Source organism: Somniosus microcephalus, chromosome 24 (assembly GCF_052327205.1).
Source record: "Somniosus microcephalus isolate GS21.2 chromosome 24, FLI_Smic_1.0, whole genome shotgun sequence".
NCBI lineage: Eukaryota > Metazoa > Chordata > Chondrichthyes > Squaliformes > Somniosidae > Somniosus > Somniosus microcephalus.
In genome coordinates this window covers 19,031,506-19,050,799 of record NC_141010.1, presented here as the reverse complement: position 1 = coordinate 19,050,799, position 19,294 = coordinate 19,031,506, and the positions used below count along the sequence as shown (strand labels likewise).

The 19,294-nt window shown below is 46.4% G+C and overlaps 1 protein-coding gene across 3 annotated transcripts in view; it reads right to left on the bottom strand.

The window, feature by feature from the left end:
- The window catches only part of atxn7l3a (ataxin 7 like 3a), a 43,995-nt gene extending 24,701 nt beyond the window's left edge, over positions 1 to 19,294 (bottom strand). For 2 of the 3 annotated variants that reach the window (XM_085966290.1, XM_085966291.1), the window contains exons 1-4: positions 15,331 to 15,421; positions 13,274 to 13,472; positions 11,556 to 11,688; positions 6,235 to 6,406 (exon numbers count right to left, since the gene is read on the bottom strand). In XM_085966290.1, coding sequence (XP_085822416.1) covers positions 6,235 to 6,406; positions 11,556 to 11,688; positions 13,274 to 13,414 — 446 coding nt within the window. In that variant the 5' untranslated portion in view covers positions 13,415 to 13,472; positions 15,331 to 15,421. Of the gene's footprint in view, positions 1 to 6,234; positions 6,407 to 11,555; positions 11,689 to 13,273; positions 13,473 to 15,330; positions 15,443 to 18,877 lie in introns of those variants that run through there. The other variant, XM_085966292.1, reaches the window with a different exon arrangement.

Below are 19,294 nucleotides of genomic sequence, written 5' to 3'. Positions count from 1 at the left end.
ATAAACTGCAATGATGAATAATGTGGTTAAATGTCCTTTTGGTGTGATCTTCTTTGCTACTTGATGTAATGTTATCGTTGTGGGAAGACAACACACGATCAGAACCAATGCTGGTTTAAAAACCAGGAATGTAGAAAATGTGGCAAGCTTGGTCACATAGCTAAAGTATGCCGGTCAGGAAAGAAGACCAGCAACAAAACGTCACCACAGGAAAAGTGCAGAAAGGTACATAAGGTGGCTGAGAAGAGTTCGGATGAACAGAATTCGGATTCGGACTCCAACAGCAAGGAACTGGGTAGTCTGAGAATTCACAACGTGAGTAAGGAAGCTGACCGACAAACTATCTGGGTCACACTGCAGATAGCAGGAGTCCAAGTGAAGATGGAATTGGACACCGGATCGGCGTTGACGGTCATGAATAAGCAAGATTACAAAAAGTTATTCAAACATATTCCCCTATGGGATACGGAGATAGTATTGCAGACATACACGGGGCAAAAAGTATACCCCATCGGAAAGATAAAAGTCAAGGTGATACACAAGGGCAAAGAACACCAAGGAATGGACTTATATGTACTACCTGAGGGAGGTCCACCACTTCTGGGACGGGAGTGGATCAGGAAAATAAATATGGACTGGCACTCCCTAAACGCAATAACGGTAGATTCCGGAAAAAAAGATGTCAAACCTGAACGATTGTCCAGAATATTGGATGAGGCTAAAGAGGTGTTCCAACAGGGACTGGGAACACTGAGAGGAATTAAGGCAAAAATCAAGATTGCAGAACATGCAAACCCAAAATTTTTCAAAGCCAGACCGGTACCGTATGCGATACGACCTGCTGTGGAAGCTGAGCTGGAAGGGCTGGAACGTTCAGGAGTACTGTCTAAGGTGGACTGGAGTGAGTGGGCCACGCCCATTGTTCCCGTCATGAAGCGTTCATCGAGTAACAAGCCAGGGGAACCGGGGAAGGTCCGCATCTGTGGAGACTTCAAGATCACAGTTAATCCGGTGCTTCACACGGTGCAATATCCGCTTCTGCGGATTGAGGATACCTTTGCTTCATTGTCTGGCGGGAAACGCTTCACCAAGATAGACCTGGCGCAAGCGTACTTACAGATGGAAGTTGAGGAAGAGTCGCGCCAGTATCTCACAATCAGCACGCACAGAGGCTTGTATCGATATAATAGACTGGTTTTTGGAGTGGCTTCGGCTCCGGCAATTTGGCAGAGGGCCATGGAGCAGGTATTACAGGGAATTCCAAGCACTCAATGTTACTTGGACGATATCCTGATTACAGGAGATGACGATGAGGAACACCTTGCAAATTTGAAACTGGTGCTCACCAGGTTGAAGGAATATGGCCTTCGAGTTAATCGCCAGAAATGTGAGTTCTTTCAGGAACGGATCTCGTACTGTGGTCATGTCATTGACCAGGAGGGGCTGCACAAGTCACCTGACAAGATCGAAGCGGTTGTGAAGGCTCCCGCTCCGGAAAATGTGTCCCAGTTGAGATCGTTCCTAGGGTTGATTAACTATTACCATAAGTTTCTGCCAAATCTATCCACGGTGCTGCACCCGCTGAATGCTCTTTTGCAGAAAGAAGTACCATGGAAGTGGAGCGAGGACTGTAAGAAGGCCTTTCGCAAAAGCAAGACATTGATCACCTCAGAGGAAGTGTTGGCTCACTTCAACCCAACGCTACCTATTCGGTTAGCTTGTGATGCTTCTCCTTATGGTATTGGAGCAGTACTCTCACACAAGTTGCCAAATGGCTCAGAAAGGCCAGTCGCATTTGCATCCAGATCATTGACCTCCGCTGAGCGCAACTATGCTCAGATAGATAGGGAGGCTCTCAGCCTGGTGTGGGGAATAAAGAAGTTTCATCATTACCTGCAGGGCCAGAAGTTTACACTGCTGACAGACCACCAGCTGTTGGTATCCATATTCAACCCTAAAAAGGGCGTTTCCACTATGACAGCGCAAAGGCTACAGAGGTGGTCCCTTTTCCTAGGGGCACACCAGTATGACATAGAATACAAAGGATCAAAACAGCATGGGAATGCTGACGGTTTATCACGCCTACCGTTGCCAACGGTAGAAGAGGCGCCTACAGTGGACCCAGTGGAGATGTTCCACTCAACCATAGTGGAATGTCTACCAGTAACAAATTCTACGATCGAAAAGGAAACAAGAAATGACCCAACTCTCTCACGAGTCTACGATTTAACGGTGAAGGGATGGCCAGCACATGGCGAACCACTGTTGCCAGCATTTTCGCAAAGAAGAGAACAGCTGTCAGTGTGCCGAGGAACTTTGATGTGTGGATCCAGAGTGGTGATTCCACCCAAACTCCAGCAAAAAGTGCTAAAGGAGCTTCACGAGGGGCATCTGGGTGGAGTGAAAATGAAGAACCTAGCCAGAGCGTTCGTGTGGTGGCCAGGTATCGATGGAGACATCGAAGAAATGACCAAGAGCTGTTTAGGATGCCAGAAGGTCCAAAACGCCCCACCACAAGCTCCTCTGCATCCATGGGAGTGGCCCTCATCTCCATGGCAAAAGGTACATATCGACTTTGCTGGTCCATTTATGGACTCAATGTTCTTAATCGCAGTGGATGCACACTCCAAGTGGCCGGAGGTAATAAAGATGTCCTCCACCACCACGGAAAAAACCATCACAGTATTAAGGACCATATTTGCCAGGAATGGGCTGCCGGAACAGATCTGTTCTGATAATGGACCGCAATTTGTGTCCGAAGAATTCAGGAAGTTCTTAAAAAACAATGGGGTTAAGCACTACACGTCCGCCCCATACCATCCCGCCACCAATGGATTAGCTGAAAGGTTTGTCCAGACCTTCAAGAAGGCCATAAAGGCCATGGGTAATGAAGACATAAATCTACAACATAAGGTAGATAACTTCTTGTTGGCGTACAGGAATGCAACACATGCGGTCACAAACCAAACTCCTGCCATGATGTTTTTCAATAGAAGACTAAGATGCCGGCTGGATTTGATCAAGCCAAACATCAGAAGGGACGTAGAGAACCGGCAATTTCAAGGCATGAATGAAAGGCCAACTAGAACCTTCCAGATAGGTCAACAAGTTTTGGCCTGGGACTACCGTACCGAGAAATGGCAGCCTGGAACTATTTGCACACGACTAGGACCGCTGATGTATACCGTGGACATTGGTGAAAGCATAATAAAGCGCCATGCTGACCAGATCATAGCGTCATCCGAAAAGGGACAACCTACACCACAACTCTATACGCCTAATGATGAAGCAGAGATACCCATAGTATCTACCTCCGATCCGGTGATACTGGAACCAGATGAACCCGACACTGACATTCAAGCCGAATCGACCTTGCCAAAAGAACCTACTACCACCGAAAACTACTACACAACCGAGGCGTTATCCGGACCGAGTCAGGAAGCCTCCAGAGAGACTGAATCTGTGAACTGTTTTTACATTAAGTTGTGTATATATGTTATGATGTTATGTTTAATGGGAAGATATACTGTTAACCTAAAAAGGGAGGATTGTAGTGTATGTAACCGTTCCACCTTTAAGAGAACTATTTTAAGGGTTGCACTACTTTATCTTGGCTGCCGTATACTGTAATACCGGTGGTGACCACACCGGTATATAAGTGCTGTGTAATGATTTATTGGGCAGTTCCGCCCTGACCTTCAACTAGTAAAGACCTGTTAAAGTTTACTCTTGTGGTCTGTGTAGTAATTCGCAATATAGCACACAGACTTAACACTTGATTCATTCATTTTCCATCTATCAATTGTACAAGTGCAGGATGGGAAATGGGGGTGGATAACTAGCACAGACGTGCTAAATTACATATTTTCACAAACGGGAATGTTTGCACAAAGCAAGGAAGCTTCTCCATGCAATTACCTTACAAAATAACTCAGTAGAAATCTACTTGATGGTGACGGTTGAGTTAACCACTACTTATGCAGAATAAGCTTTCATTCTGTTAGTCAATTATGACTAGTTAAGTTACAGCATAGAAATGCATTTTGTAACTCACCTCACAAAACCAGGTTTACAGATAGAACCATCTAGTATTGTATTTCCAAAAGAAACAAGCAGCTACCAGGATTGGCAAATGCTGGTTGTATATAAATGGTATGCCAAGACCTTATAAACATCACTGCAGTGAAATCAATGTTAAAGCTCAGGTGAACCAGATGGTGGATAGAATCTGGGCAAATCTTGATACAAATCAAATTTACAAGATTGTAATCAAAAATTCAAACGACACCTAACGTCAGTTCTGTCTGATAAAATATAATGTCGAGTCATTAGAATATAAAGTTTGCTCACTTGACACTCAGAGTTTTGAATAAGAGTAACCGTTACAAAGAATTCACTTCCTTCCAAAATTAATTTTTTTTAAACTAAAAATGAAATTTCTATGAATTCACAAAGTGCTACCCCAAGTGTAAGGTTTTTTGTTGTGTTTCAGAATTTGAGGTTACTCAAAATCATAGGAACAATCAATGTTCCCTCTAATTTTTTTTTGGCCCGCACGGCTCCTTTAACGGGCTGCGCGGGCCAGTCAAAATTCCGCGCAGGCACGGTTTTCTATTTAAAAACCTCTAGGCAGCTGCGCAGCTTAAAGGGAACGTTGGGCACAACCAAGCTGGTGTTGTTGGTAAGACCGTGTGGTTTATGTTTCCACGCATCTTTCAGGGTGTGTTCCGCAAGCTTTGTACACTCAGTTGGGAAAGAAAGACTTATTTTATATTTATATAGCGCCTTTCACAACCACCGGACGTCTCAAAGCGCTTTACAGTCAATGAAGTACCTTTGAAGTGTTGTAATGTGGGAAACGCGGCAGCCAATTTGCGCACAGCAAGCTCCCACAAACAGCAATGTGATAATGACCAGATAATCTGTTTTTGTTATATTGGTTGAGGGATAACTATCGGCCAGGACACCGGGGATAACTCTCTTGCTCTTCTTCGAAATAGTGCCATGGGATCTTTTACGTCCACCTGAGAGAGCAGACGGGGCCTCGGTTTAAAGTCTCATCCGAAAGACAGCATCTCCGACAGTGCAGCACTCCCTCAGCACTGCACTGGGAGTGTCAGTCTAGATTTATGTGCTCAAGTTCCTAGAGCAGGACTTGAACCCACAACCTTGACTCAGAGGCGAGGGTGCTACCCACTGAGCCACAGCTGACACTGTGGAAGGTGCTGGGATGCAATGGTTGCCAGAGGGAGCATTAGGCCTCAAGAACAATGAAAGCTTTGTATCTAGGAGCAAATAATACAAAAAGCAAGGAGGTAATGTTGAACTTGTACAAGACCTTAGTTAGGCTGCAGCTGGAATACTGTGCACAGTTTTGGGGCCTCCCATTATAGGAAGGAGATAAAAGCAAAGGGAAAGGTACAATGTAGATGCACCAGGGATGTGGGGGGAAGGGAGGCTATAGCTAGGAAGAGACCCGAGAAGTTGATGGGGTGACCTGATGGAACTCTTCACAATTATGAGGGGTTCCGATAGGGTAACTAGTGATAAAATAATTGACAAGACGATAACAGGAAGGCCCAAATTTCAGATAATAACAAAAAAAAATAAAGGGGTTAGAAATTTTTTTGGGGAATTCTCTGCTACAAATAATTGTTAAAGCAGAGTCCATAATATTTTCAAGAAGGAAAATCGGGATAGTTGCTTGAAAAAGAGGAATATTAAAGGGCATGGGAAGCGAACAGGAAAGTGGAATTAGGCTATGTGTCCCATGTGACGAAAAACACTGGCACAGGCTTGATGGGTCAAAATGGCCTGTATCTGTGCTGTATCATTCTCAACGGTGACAAAGTAAAGTAGTCAAGATATTGCAATCAAGTGAAATGAAGAAATTAGCCCACACCAATATACAAATCTCTTCTATTTGGCATCGTATACCTTAATAATGGAGGAGCTGAACTGAACCACGGCAGACAGTATGTGTTACCACAGATCAAATGAAACAGGAGTTTATAAAAGCCGAACTAAACCCTGGAACCAGGTCAGACAAAGAACTTTGAAAAGCTGGAACTAGTCAAGGGTCTTGGAAAGTATGATTATTTGAGTGGCGAAGTTAAGAACCATAACAAAAAGAACACTGAAATATGTGCAAGTTTACATTTTAGATGGCAGTTGCCTTTTAGATTCACCACTCAAGCTCAAGAGAACCTTAGTTCATTCAGGCAATTAGCTGACCTCCTGTTTGCAATCCGGCTGCTGTTGCGACCCATTCCCAAACACTTTTCCAGGTGGGGAGCGAAGCGGGAGGCAGCGATACTGCGACTGCAGTTTGGACATTCGCACTCCTTGTTCTTCCACTGGTTGTAGACTTGACCAAAAATGTCCACACCTGGCTGGTCCACAATTTCTGAAACACGGAAGCAAACATCACTAACGAGTGGACTGAAAAATAATGCAAGTGTGATAATCCTGCCCTCCCTCATCTGCAACCTGCAGCAAGCTCAAAACCAGTGCCATATTCTCATGCCCAACAGTAAATCTTAATCTGCAATCCTGACAGCAGTCTTTAAGCCCCAACACCACTCTCCAATCCCCACCTACAAAGGCATCTTTCAAATCCAGAGAAATTTCCTGTTCCCTTACCCTCAAAGACAATCCCTAACCACCCTTTCCCCACTGCACTGAGACCAGAGACATGTGCCATTTGCTCTTCGGATCGGCATCACATCCCCCATGAGATGCACTGACCGCTTGATTGCTAAGTGTTTTTAGAGCGGCAGAAATATGTTAATATCTACACAATGAAATCTGCACTCCGTTGTCAAAGAAACAATGGATGGGCACAAATATGGTCTCTTCCTGGGAAAGAGGAAATGAATCTTGGATTTGGACCAAGGATAGTCAAGCATACAGATATGCTTCCTCCTTTTACGAGAGATGCTGAAACACTTCTGGCTTGAAAAGGAAGCACAATGTAAATCTGTTTTGCTTCTGGGGTGACCTTTGTGTGTGTGTTTATCTAGTATTACATCCAGATTGCTTTTGGCATTTGCCGAAAGGCTGTATCACAGTGACAGAAAACCCTTCGTTCAATGAAGCCTTGAAACACTGGAGAGTTCCACCCAACAACTTTCTCCCTCCTCTTCTGAAAACACCAAGTTCCAGGGATGCTAAATTGTGAGATCCTCACCCAAGGTAGAATCTGGGATAATTCCAGCAGGAAAGATTTCATCTGTATGCGGTGCAGAGGAAACTCATAAACCTGTTCTTTATAAACGTGTTTAGAATTTTACTACACATAACACTTGGGAGGAAATCACCTATCTATCAATTCTATTCTATTTCCCTCCAATATACAAATCCAACCTAATGAATTTGGTATGTAGGCAATGGTCCAAAAATGTTGGCCTTTCTCAGGGATGAAGGGAAGCACAGGTTGAGGCAATGGATATTTAAGTGCGTTCCTCAGTAGCTGCATTCAGGGTATTTTCAGCTAAAAACCCCAAAGATGTTGGAAACAAGATGATTATAAATTAGCATTAGAATGAGATTAATTCCTGTAGACACTGCTTGTCATGGGTCTGTTCCTGCATCCAACCAAAGTCATAATCTACGTTGCAGTTAACAAACTACTTAGCGTCTACGTATCTAGCTGGTCACTGGAGATCAGGTTTGAGTCCACAGTAGAGGACCAGTTGTTTGATTATTTATTCAACTCCACCGAGGACTCCTGGCCATAGTTTTGGCTAATGCTATATCGAATGGAGCATTTATCTCATTCTAATGCTAATTTTTAACCCTTTTGTTCCCCCAATTCTTTTCAGGATTTCTAACATAGACATCTGCCATTGTCCAAACAAGGATTTCCTAACGAGCCTTTACATCCTTGTGCAAGTGGGGCGGTTTCTGCAGCATTGCAGATCAGAGACTGCACGTTAGATGATGACTTTGATTGGATGCAGAAGCAGGCCATCCACACTTTCATGGGTCCTAACCAAAGTTAACATTTTAACTTTTCTCCAAAGTAGAAGGAACAGTCAGAACAAAATTAAGTAAAACAAAAGTCTGTGGACAGTTTTCGCTATGCTGAGGAACCAAATTAGCCAAAGAGGACAAAGAAGTGAAACCCAGGATGCAGAAACATGCTGTGGGAGGAAGGAGGGGCACATTTGATAAACAACCTCTTAAAGGGACAGAGTTCTTGCAAATCTCTCCTTACTGATAATGTGAGGCTCACTTGCTGTACATAGAGGATAACCGAATGAAGAATAGGTCGTTATCTTGATTTAAGACACTACAGTCATTTAGAAAAATTGTAAGATAAACCAATGCCTGTACTAAATGCTGGATTTGTTAGTCCAAAACACCAGTGATTGTCCAATTAAAAATGGCACAAACATTAATAGGAACCGCAGACCAAGATGTTACCCGGAGCAGATTGCAGTCTTTGCTCAATGAGTCCCTGAAACTCTCTGAAAAAATCCTACCTACCAAATTGTTTACCCCCTCGCCGGAAACACATAGATAGATACATAGAAGATAGGAGCAGGAGTAGGCCATTCAGCCCCTCGAGCCTGCTCCGCCATTTAATGAGATCATGGCTGATCATCCAAATTCAGTACCCTGTCCCTGCTTTCTCCCCACAGCCCTTGATCCATTTAGCCTTAAGAAATATATCTAACTCCTTCGTGAATATATTTAATAAGTTGGCCTCAACTGCCTTCTGTGGTAGAGAATTCCACAGGTTCACCACTCTCTGAGTGAATTGCTCCTCATCACAGTCCTAAATGGCTTACCCCTTATCTTTAGACTGTGACCCCTGGTTCTGGACTCCCCCGACATCGGGAACATCCTTCCTGCATCTAGTCTGTCTAGTCCTGTTAGAATTTTATAAGTTTCAATGAGATCCCCTCTCATTCTTCTAAACTCTAGCGAATATAAGCCTAATCGACCCAATCTCTCTTCATACGTCATTCCTGCCATCCCGGGTATCAGTCTGGTGAATCTTCGCTGCACTCCCTCCATGGCAAGAACATTCTTCCGCAGATAAGGCGACCAAAACTGCACACAATACTCAAGGTGTGGTCTCACCAAGGCCCTGTACAACTGCAGCAAGACATCCTTGCTCCTGTACTCGAATCCTCTCACTATGAAGCCCAACAAACAATTTGCCTTCTTAACCGCCTGCTGCACCTGCATGCTTACCTTCAGCGACTGGTGCACAAGGACACCCAGGTCTTGTTGCACTTCCCCTTTTCCCAATCTATTGCCGTTCAGATAATAATCTGCCTTCCTGTTTTTGCCATCAAAGTGGATAACCTCGCAATTATCCACATTATACTGCATCTGCCAAATCGCCCAACCTGTCCAAATCGTACTGGAGTTTCTCTGCATCCTCCTCACAGCACACATGCCAACCCAGCTTTGTGACATCTGCAAACATGGAGATATTACATCTAGTTCCCTCGTCTAGATCATTAATATATATTGTGAATAGCTGGGGTCCTAGCACCAATCCCTGCGGTACCCCACTAGTCACTGCCTGCCACTCGGAAAAAGACCCGTTTATTCCAACTCTTTGCTTCCTGTCTGCCAACCAGTTCTCTATCCAAGTCAGTACCTTACCCCCAATCCCACGTGCTTTAACTTTGCACGCCAATCTCTTATGCGGGACTTTATCGAAAGCCTTCTGAAAGTCCAAATACACCACATCCACTGGTTCTCCCTTATCTATTCTACCAGTTACATCCTCAAAAAATTCCAGTAGATTAGTCAAGCATGATTTACCTTTTGTAAATACATGTTGACTTTGTCCGATCCTGTCACTGTTTTCCAAGTGCTCTGCTATTACATCTTTTATAATGGGACTCTAGCATTTTCCCCACTACTGATGTCAGGCTTTTTCTCTCTACCATCTTTTTTAAATAGTGGGGTTACATTAGCTACCCTCCAATCCATGGGAACTATTCCAGCGTCTATAGAATTTTGGAAGATGACCAGCAATGCATCTACTATTTCTAGGACCACTTCCTTAAGTACCCTAGGATGTAGATTATCAGGCCCTGGGGATTTATCAACCTTCAATGCCATCAATTTCCCTAACACCATTTCCCTACAAATACTGATTTCATTCAATTCCTCCCTCTCATTAGATCCTATGTTCCCCGTCCTTACCGTTCCAGGAAGGTTATTTGTGTCCTCCTTTGTGAAGACAGAACCAAAGTATGTATTTAATTGGTCTGCCATTTCTTTGTTCCCCATTATAAAGTCCCCTGATTCTGACTGCAAGGGACCTACGCTTGACTTCACCAATATTTTTATCTTCACATATCTATAGAAGCTTTTACAGTCAGTTTTTATGTTCCCTGCAAGCTTACTCTCATACTCTATTTTCCCCCTCTTATTTAATCCCTTTGTCCTCCTTTGCTGAATCCCTAACTGCTCCCAATCCTCAGGTTTGCTGCTTTTTCTGGCCAATTTATATGTCCTCTCCTTGGATCTTATGCTATCCCTAATTTCCCTTGTTAGCCACGGTTGAGTCACCTTTTTTGTTTTATTTTTATGCCAAACAGGGATGAACAAATTCTGTAATTCATCCATGCGATCTTTAAATGTTTGCCATTGCCTATCCACCGTCAACCCTTTAAGTAACGTTCCCCAATCCATCCTAGCCAACTCGCGCCTCATACCATCGTAGTTTCCTTTATTTAAATTCAGGACCCTAGTCTCTGAGTCAACTACTTCACTCTCCATATTATGATCGCTCCTCCCCAAGAGGCCTCGCACAACAAGATTGCTAATTAATCCTTTCTCATTACATAATACCCAGTCTAAGATGGCCTGATCTCTAGTTGGTTCCTCGACATATTGGTCCAGGAAACCATCCCGTATACACTCTAGGAATTCCTCCTCCACAGTATTGTTACTAATTTGGTTAGCCCAATCTATATGTAGATTAAAGTCACCCATGATAACTGCTGTGCCCTTATTGCACGCATCTCTAATTTTCCGTTTAATGCCATCCCCAACCTCAGCATTACTGTTTGGGGGTCTGTATACAACTCCCACTAACGTTTTCTGCCCCATGGTATTTCTCAGTTCTACCCAGATTCCACGACACAGAGCCATCCTGGATCACAGTTCCATCGGTGCTAGCGTGCAAGCAGCCATTCTTCATGTGTAAGCTTCGCTAGTGAGTGTTAGCCTGCTATTGGGTCTATGGGGTCATTTCAGCTTAGCTCATCGCCCAAGCACCGACATTTTCCAGCATGAGCCACTGTGGGAACCCTGGTTAATTTTTCTTCTCCCTGCTCTTGGGGCCCTGCGGCCAACGACGCCATCCCACCTGCCAGCCTGACAGAGATCAACTAACCCAGCACTGACCAAGCGCTGAACCTGGGATGTCCCTGATCTGTATGGCTCAGCTCCACAATGGTGCAGTGCCTTTATCCATTAAACCCGCCTATAAACCGTTCTCTACGCCTGCTCCCAGCTCTCGCCAAAGATATGTCTATATTCAAGGCAAGCATCCTTCCAGTCACACAAAACACACTTACCAAAATCCTTCATGCTGTCTGGGTCCGTCTCATCCAAAAAGAAATAACCACACTTTACAGCTCGGTGCACCTCAAAACAAAGTCCCAGACACGCATCGTCTACGAGATCAGAATAGATCTCATGAGCTATGGCCTGAAACACAAAGCTCACAGGTAAATGGAAAGAGATTCACAAGAGTAACACTCACTATGGAGGCGAACCGATTCCTCCTCAGACAGGCCAAAGGAAGCCAACCAGCCTCTCCTCATAGAAGCGCCCTTACCAAGGAAGCTAGTTTCTAATCAGTTCCCAAATTTTTGTCAAAAGGCATCGCAAAATGATACGCAACTTTCAGAAAAATAGCTAGCTGTTTAAATCAAAAAAAATTGAGACGAATTTGTTTTAGTCCCTCTGGCGAGGAGAGTAGCCTCACTGTGAAGCAATGGAATGCTGATGTCCTGCCAGTAGAGTGCACCACACCAGCAGCCTCTAGTGGGGGTGCTCCTGGACATTTAACCGTTTGCACCATCTTGGACTGACCTCTTAATCCCACACTAAATTGGTCCGCATGTCACACTACTGGGATCTACCGGAGCGCCAGCACCAAGCTGCAGCAAATTCCAACGGTTCTTCGGCAGGAAAGGGCCCCAAACCACCAGCTGGACACAGGAATAATACTGCCATGTCACCACAAGGGTGCACAGTGAGCGGAGAGGTGATGCCACACAGGAGACATAGATTTACCATTTTTCCTACTGAATCTGCGGATATGTCAGGATAGCAACGGATGGCAGCCGGGCTACTTGCTTGCACAGCCAAAAAAGGCTCAAAAACATGCTGCCAGCTATCCTCTTATTTCAACCCTACAGATCATGATTACCCTGCCCACGCCCATTTCAAAGCCCTGCGTAATAATATCACAACACTCCAGCTCGTGCGCTTACATCCCTGGGTGGCGTCAGCCACTCCTTACCCACCTCTTTCTCCCATTTCGACAATAAGGCCAAGTACACGGGGCAACACAAAGAGCAAAGCAACCTTCTGTGGAACGAAATGTGGTTTGTTTCTCATTTTTTCAGCCGCACAATTCCGAGTCCCCCCCCGCCATATGGCAATGCCACAAGTAGAGACTGAAGAAAGTGAGAAGAAAATACGAAATAGGAGCAGGAGTAGGCCATAAAGCCTCTCAAGTTTGCTCCGCCATTCAAGACGATCATGACTGATCTGCTACATCTCCACTTTCTTGCCCTATCCTCATATCCCTCCCTTAGTGCCCAAGAATCTATCGATCTCAGTCTTGAATATACTCAACGACTGAGCATCCACAGCCCTCTGGGGTAGAGAATTCCAAAAGATTCGCAACCCTCTGAGTGAAGAAATTTCTCCTCATCTCAGTCCTAAATGGCCGAGCCCTTATTCTGAGACTGTGACCCCTAGTCATGATGGTGGCAATGCCTTGTTAAGAGGCCTAGCCTTGTGGCAGTCCCTCAGGGAACAGCCACGTATAGTATTGTCGAAATTACTGTTCAAAAAAAAACTGCAAAAGATGAAGCAACAGAATACACGGATATCCAGCGTTGAAGACAGAACCTTTATTCATTCAGTGAACCAAAAGTGCATCCTCAACATAAAGAAAAGTGTGGTTTAACATCAAAAGCATTCAACGCTGGGACACGTAAGCATGGTAGAGCAATGAAACGCAGTGACAAAGAACAGAAGAGGGTGTGGTGGTACTGGCCTGCTCTGCCGAACTTTCGGGAGTAGCGTCAAACTCCATGGCCTGGTCACTGTGCTCTCTGCTCATCTGTCTCTGGTCTCGTTTCAGCTGTCGCCAGTATTTCTGCTTCTTCTCCGAAGATACCCGTTTCAGCTTGGGCATGGCTGCAGAGTTCGCACAACACGATCCTCTTATGAACTGACTTCTCTCGTCATCTGTTCTGTTAGGTTAGAGAACAGAAATTTAGGCCAGTCTAAAATTACGCCGAGAAGCTGAGCAAAATTATTCTAAGTTTAGTCAGTGCGAGTGGTCCACCTGGGCAGATTCAGTTCCCAGTGACTGGAGAAACACTGACTAAAAGTAAAAGATGGAATCAGTTAGCGTACTCACCAGCCAATCCGGAGCCACTTTATTCATTTTCCATATCTGAGGAGACAGTCGGGACTCTGGACGAAAACCTTCGCTTGTGGCCAAAATAATCTCCTTCAAAGTTCAAGATTTGCTCAAAGTTTTCTTTCCTCTGACCCCAGAATGCTCTAAAATGTAAAAAGAAGGCGCGGTCCCACTGATCACACGCCAGGGGATTGTCACAGGGACAAGCTCACTTTGAAATTATCCATCATCACCGGAGACTATATTCAACTGGCTGAGATCAAGAATCTGTACACTCAGTTACAGAGAACAGCAGACATCTGTGAGCGAGCTTCACAGCAGAATACCAAGATGCCTGGGATGGAAGAAAGGTGGCTGGCCAGGCATTGTAAAATGCTTGGTCAAACCTGAAGTTCTTTTTTGAGTTTTCATACATAGCACATTACTAACAAATGGACAAAAAGAATTCTTATCGCATCTCGCAGACCAAATCCAAACAGGTATCCTTGTCTGCTTCTCAGAACGCCAAAGCTTAAAAGATGAGGAAAAACTGCTGCTTAAACAAGGGAAGTGGACACTGTGCTTGTTTCTACTCCGCATCCTAGGAGTCACAGTATCGATCCAAGCCTTTTTGTTTGATAGCACGGGTCAGAGGTGAAATGCAACAGGCAAAGACCACAGCAAATAAAGGGTCTCCCACGTGAAGAAGTGAAGTGTCAAGACTGGGGAATAAGAAGAACTCAGAGGAACATCCAAGAGCAGGTCGGTCACGAGGACGAATATGAACGAAGCGCATTCCTGCTGTATGTTTGACGTCAGACATCAGAATATTCAGAGATTAAAACTGATTCTGTGGTAGGAGAAAATGATTACTTCACTGTTGTAGTTGACTATCACCAGGAACTCCAGATTTATAGGTGCCAGTGGAACCTGTAAAACTGGTGCCCTGGTGAAGCTCAGCTTCCCAGCAGATAGTTCAGCCACATCTGCATCTGACTAGTGCCTCAGACACGAAACCAGTACCTTATATAAATCCTTAGGAATGTGTGACCAGATAAAGGAAGGCCATCTATGAGTGCATGACAAAAACAGGGAGAAACATGGTCATTCGTGAACACAGAAGAGTGACAGACAGATTCACACTGAGAAAAATAGACACGGGAAGAGGAGGGATGGCGGAGAGTGTGTTCAAAAGGCTGTAATAAAATTGAGGGGTATGGAAGAGGTCATCAACGGCAAGAAGAAATTGGGAGAAGTTTACAGTCGTAAGAAAAGCCAGAAACACATCCCAACCCCACGACGGGAACAAAACTCACAGATGGCAACTAATAAATGGACAGACCCAATTCTACTACAGGTGACGCAAACCCATGGTTATGGCTTAAGATATCCTGAAGTAATCCACACATTTACTGTTTTTGAATTCATTACTGTGTGTGTATAGTATGCACACACATCATACACAACACATATACTCTGTCACTGGGCACGTATGCATATCCTTTCGAAGCATTCAACACATGCATACCTCCCAAACAAGCACATATGCAACAGACACACCCTCAGCAAGCACATATTCCCCCATTCAGCACAGACATCATCACTCACTGGATATACACGTCCACGCACCCGCTAAAACCAAACAACCATATCATATCAAAATAGTTATTGAGGTAGGACCAACTCCTAAGACTCCTGCTCCTTACCTCGGATTTGCTGTTCTCTAAGCCAGATAATGACATTTCCTCCATTTCCATTGGCAATCAGTACTCCGTACTATTTTATTTCTACATAGTAACAAGGTGGTCAGCGAGAACACTAGGAAAAAGAAAAGATAATGTTAGTTTAAAAATAACATGGAGACTTGAAACCTACACTAAACCAGGGGCATCCCAGGAAAACTATTTGTGAGGGGGGGATATGTTCTACTCTACATGTTGTACAACAGGACAAACAGCAAACACAGGAAGCTAATATATTAGTCGCTTTCAAAGGCATTGCTATTAACCCTATTGGTTGACGTTACTCTCCTACTTTATTACTTACAACTACATAATGAATTGTAGCAGTGTTTATAATGTAACTGAGGCTGACAAAATTTGGCATTAAATGTACTGAAATATCTGCAATCTATAAAAGAATAAATCAGAACTGGGTCAATTTGGGATGTGTGAAAGTTTTATTTTGGTAATTTTCCGTATTTGTTTTAGATGTTGTATTGGTCCGCAGTAAGCGTGCTAGTGATCACACATTCGTCACAATAGAGTTGAATCGCAGTTAAACATGATGCCTACTTTGTGGAAATAATCATGTCAATCCTCTGTTGCAAACTCAGTGGTCCAATGCTTGGGACAGGCAGGTTCTCTCACCAATGGGATTTGAAGGGTTAGACTCATCACTGGGGCCTGAGATTCTTCACATTCAGCTACAGATAACTCAAGGTAATGTCCTAATTGACAGGACGGTCCTGGCTGGCGAAGATGTGGAAAATTTATCAGCAGTTTGTGCTGGTAAGCCGTGTGATTTTCGGTGGTTGAACACCAGACTCCCAAGCCCTGGCTTTTGCCAACCTGCGTTGAAGCACCCTGGACTTAGGAAGTGGGGTGTGTCCCTACGGGGAGTGTGTATGGGCAAACAGAATCTCCAGCTGTATGTTTTTCTCAGTAGCTCAGTTGAGACTCTTGAGCATGACGATGGGTTTCCATACACATTAGGCAAAAAAATCAAGATCATCAGGATTGATTAGAATTCTGTGAAATACAATCAGATCATTTTAATTTTACATTTTAAAGAAACAAAACTAGAGTGTTTTCCCCCCCATTTATATTGCACCAGTCACAAACTATTCCTTTAGAAAGGTTCTGGCGTGTCCTGCTTGTGTGTGTTGAGCCAGAGATGTCTTTTCATTGAGTCGGAGATTGTCTCTCTCTGGATTGATGTCCCCTCTCTCAGGCTGTCCCTGCAGATTCACCTCTTAGGCTACTCCTAGAGATCCCTCCCTCTCAGGCAGTACCTGCGGAACTCCCTTTCCCAGACTGTATCTACAGATTCCCCTCTTAGGCTGTCCTGAAGATCCAACCCGCTCCCAGACTGTGTCTAAAGATCACTCCCTCAGACTGTATCCCTCACTCTCAATGTGTATTCCCCAGCTGCTCCTCCCTCAGGCTATCCCTTTCCCCAAGGATGTATGTGCAGATCCCTCTCTCTCCCAGGATGTACCTGCAGATCCCCCACTCTCTCCCAGGAGGTATCTGCAGATCCCCCACTCTCTCCCAGGAGGTATCTGCAGATCCCCCACTCTCTCCCAGGAGGTACCTGCAGATCCCCCACTCTCTCCCAGGAGGTATCTGCAGATCCCTCTCTCCCAGACGGTGTCTGCAGACCCCTCTCACTGTTCCACAGATCCTTCTCTCCCCCAGTTGTATCTGCAGATCCCTCCCTCTCCCAGGTGGTATGCGCAGATCCCTCTCCCTCTCTCTCAGGCTGTGTCTGCAGATCCCTCTCCCTCTCTGTACCACAGATCCCCCCGCTCTCTCCCAGGTGTGTAGAGATCCCTCGCTCTCTCTCTCCCCCAGGAGGTGTGTACAGATCCCCCTCTCTCTCTCCCAGGAGGTGTGTACAGATCCCCCTCTCTCTCTCCCAGGAGGTGTGTACAGATCCCCCTCTCTCTCTCTCCCCCAGGAGGTGTGTACAGATCCCCCCCTCTCTCCCAGGAGGTGTGTACAGATCCCCCTCTCTCTCCCCCAGGTGTGTAAAGATCCCCCCCTCTCTCTCTCCCAGGAGGTGTGTACAGATCCCCCTCTCTCTCCCTCCCAGGAGGTGTGTACAGATCCCCTCTCTCTCTCCCAGGTGTGTACAGATCCCCCTCTCTCTCTCTCTCCCCCAGGAGGTGTGTACAGATCCCCCCCTCTCTCTCTCCCAGGAGGTGTGTACAGATCCCCCTCTCTCTCTCCCCCCCAGGAGGTGTGTACAGATCCCCCTCTCTCTCTCCCAGGAGGTGTGTACAGATCCCCCTCTCTCTCTCCCAGGAGGTGTGTACAGATCCCTCTCTCTCTCTCCCAGGAGGTGTGTACAGATCCCCCTCTCTTTCTCCCAGGAGGTGTGTACAGATCCCCCCTCTCTTTCTCCCAGGAGGTGTGTACAGATCCCCCCCTCTCTCTCTCTCAGGAGGTGTGTACAGATCTCTCTCTCTCCCCCAGGAGGTGTGTACAGATCCCTCTCTCTCTCCCAGGAGGTGTGTACAGATCCCCCTCTCTTTCTCCCAGGAGCTGTGTACAGATCCCCCCCCCCCCCAAGGAGGTGTGTACAGATCCCCCTCTCTCTCTCTCTCTCTCTCTCCCAGGAGGTGTGTACAGATCCCTCTCTCTCTCCCCCAGGTGTGTACAGACCCCCCTCTCTCTCTCCCCCAGGAGGTGTGTACAGATCCCTCTCTCTCTCACCACCCCCCCCCCCCCCCAGGAGGTGTGTACAGATCCCCCTCTCTCTCCCAGGAGGTGTGTACAGATCCCTCTCTCTCTCTCCCCCCAGGAGGTGTGTACAGATCCCCCTCTCTCTCCCAGGAGGTGTGTGGAGATCCCTCTCTCTCTCCCAGGAGGTGTGTACAGATCCCTCTCTCTCTCCCAGGAGGTGTGTACAGATCCCTCTCTCTCTCCCAGGTGTGTACAGATCCCTCTCTCTCCCAGGAGCTGTGTACAGATCCCCCTCTCTCCTTCTCCCAGGAGGTGTGTACAGATCCCTCTCTCCCAGGAGGTGTGTACAGATCCCTCTCTCCCAGGAGGTGTGTACAGATCCCTCTCTCCCAGGTGTGTACAGATCCCTCTCTCCCAGGAGGTGTGTACAGATCCCTCTCTCCCAGGTGTGTACAGATCCCTCTCTCCCAGGTGTGTACAGATCCCCCTCTCCCAGGTGTGTACAGATCCCCCTCTCCCAGGAGGTGTGTACAGATCCCCCTCTCCCAGGTGTGTACAGATCCCCCTCTCCCAGGAGGTGTGTACAGATCCCTCTCTCTCTCTCTTCCAGGAGGTGTGTACAGATCCCTCTCTCTCTCTCTCCCCCAGGAGGTGTGTACAGATCCCCCTCTCTCTCTCCCAGGAGGTGTGTACAGATCCCTCTCTCTCTCCCAGGTGTGTAAAGATCCCCCTCTCTCTCTCTCCCAGGAGGTGTGTACAGATCCCCCTCTCCCAGGAGGTGTGTACAGATCCCTCTCTCTCTCTCTCCCAGGCCCCCCTGCAGATCCCTCTCTCAGCCTTGTACCTGCAGATGCCTCTCTCTACCGCCGCTGCTTCCGGACCCAATCAATCCTGAATGGTGCAACTCTGCAGCCGCGAGTCCATCGCCTTCTAGAGCCCGGCAGCGCCCCCGACCCCACGGCCCTCCTGCATCTCGCTCCTTCCCAAACCACACAGGGGGAGAGAGAGAGCGGCTTCCGATCCGATCTGATCCGCGCCCGGCTCTCGGCGCAATCGCACTTCAAGCCCGAGCTGCCATTTTGCAGAGCGGCGAAGCGCGGCCGGTGGCGGTGCTGGGCCTCAGCCTGGGTCTGGCCGGAGGCGTTGCGATGGCAGCCTTGCTTCTTGTCCCCCACCCCGGGCCCGGCTGCTGTTGCCCCGGTGCCCGCTCGCTCTCGCTCTGCCCAGGCCGCGTGCAGCGCAACCTGAGGGCGGATGCGCG